The sequence below is a fragment of the Penaeus monodon genome, chromosome 25, assembly GCF_015228065.2.
Source record: "Penaeus monodon isolate SGIC_2016 chromosome 25, NSTDA_Pmon_1, whole genome shotgun sequence".
NCBI classification, from domain to species: Eukaryota; Metazoa; Arthropoda; class Malacostraca; order Decapoda; family Penaeidae; genus Penaeus; species Penaeus monodon.
The window spans coordinates 18,431,098-18,431,983 of NC_051410.1; the positions used below are offsets into that span (position 1 = coordinate 18,431,098).

Consider the following 886-nt stretch of genomic DNA (forward strand, 5'->3'; position numbering starts at 1 on the left):
TCAGTTATCATACACAAACAACATGATTTCCTAATAAGAAAGACAAACATTTTATCTCATCAATTATCAATAATTATGGAAAGAATTGAAAGATGATTCTCATTTCTTTCCCAAAAGAAATTCCATGGTATCAAAGAATTTAATCAACTAATGAATGTATTCTTGTATGTAATTCTGACAACATCCACCAACATTGCATAACAAATTCAAATTCTGGGAAAATTATATTTTGATGATGTCAGAATGGGTATTCAATATCCCTGGTTTTCCTCATCTCTATGCAAAAAGATTTTCTGCAGCCTTTAAGTATCCTTGTTCATAAGAGAAAAAATATTGATATAATAAATAAATAGATTAAAAATAGATTTTTGGCAAACTTAAAAATAGGGAAAATAATTATTACATTTTAAGTGGAGTCATATCCTTATTAAACCCAATGTAGAAGTTCAGCATTTTACAATGAGCAAAGATATAAAAAATCAGTCATGTCACCAATCCACCAACTCCCAAGATTTAATCCGAAATGTTATCTTTTCAAATTTATTAATTACATTTTTGGCTCAGGCAGATAATAAAATGAAAAGAGAAAGGGGGAGAGCCATACCAAATAAATCAATAAATAACAGGAAACTACTTACCTGGCTCCAACGCAATGACTGGATGGGTGCCAGGAGTGCACGAGTCTTACCTGTGGAACCAGAAGTTGCACCCAGACTCACAGAGGATGGCCTGATCGTTGTCATGGACCTCCTTGTGGCAGATCCCGCAAGGGTAGATCGGCGGAGCATTGGGGTTTTGGGGATTGAAGACCATCGGCTGGTCGGGCGGGTAAACCTAAAATTATTGTGTGAATCAGGGACCTACACGCGCAGAGATTGGCCCAACA

The 886-nt window shown here is 35.8% G+C and overlaps 1 protein-coding gene across 1 annotated transcript in view; it reads right to left on the reverse strand.

Annotated features, from left to right (window-relative positions):
- LOC119589437 (protein pygopus-like) overlaps positions 1-880 on the reverse strand; it is a 1,319-nt gene extending 439 nt beyond the window's left edge. The window contains exon 1 of the mRNA XM_037938047.1: positions 689-880. Within this exon, the coding sequence (XP_037793975.1) occupies positions 689-813 (125 nt within the window). The 5' untranslated portion in view covers positions 814-880. The remainder of the gene's footprint in view (positions 1-688) is intronic.
- Positions 881-886: the final 6 nt, after the last annotated feature.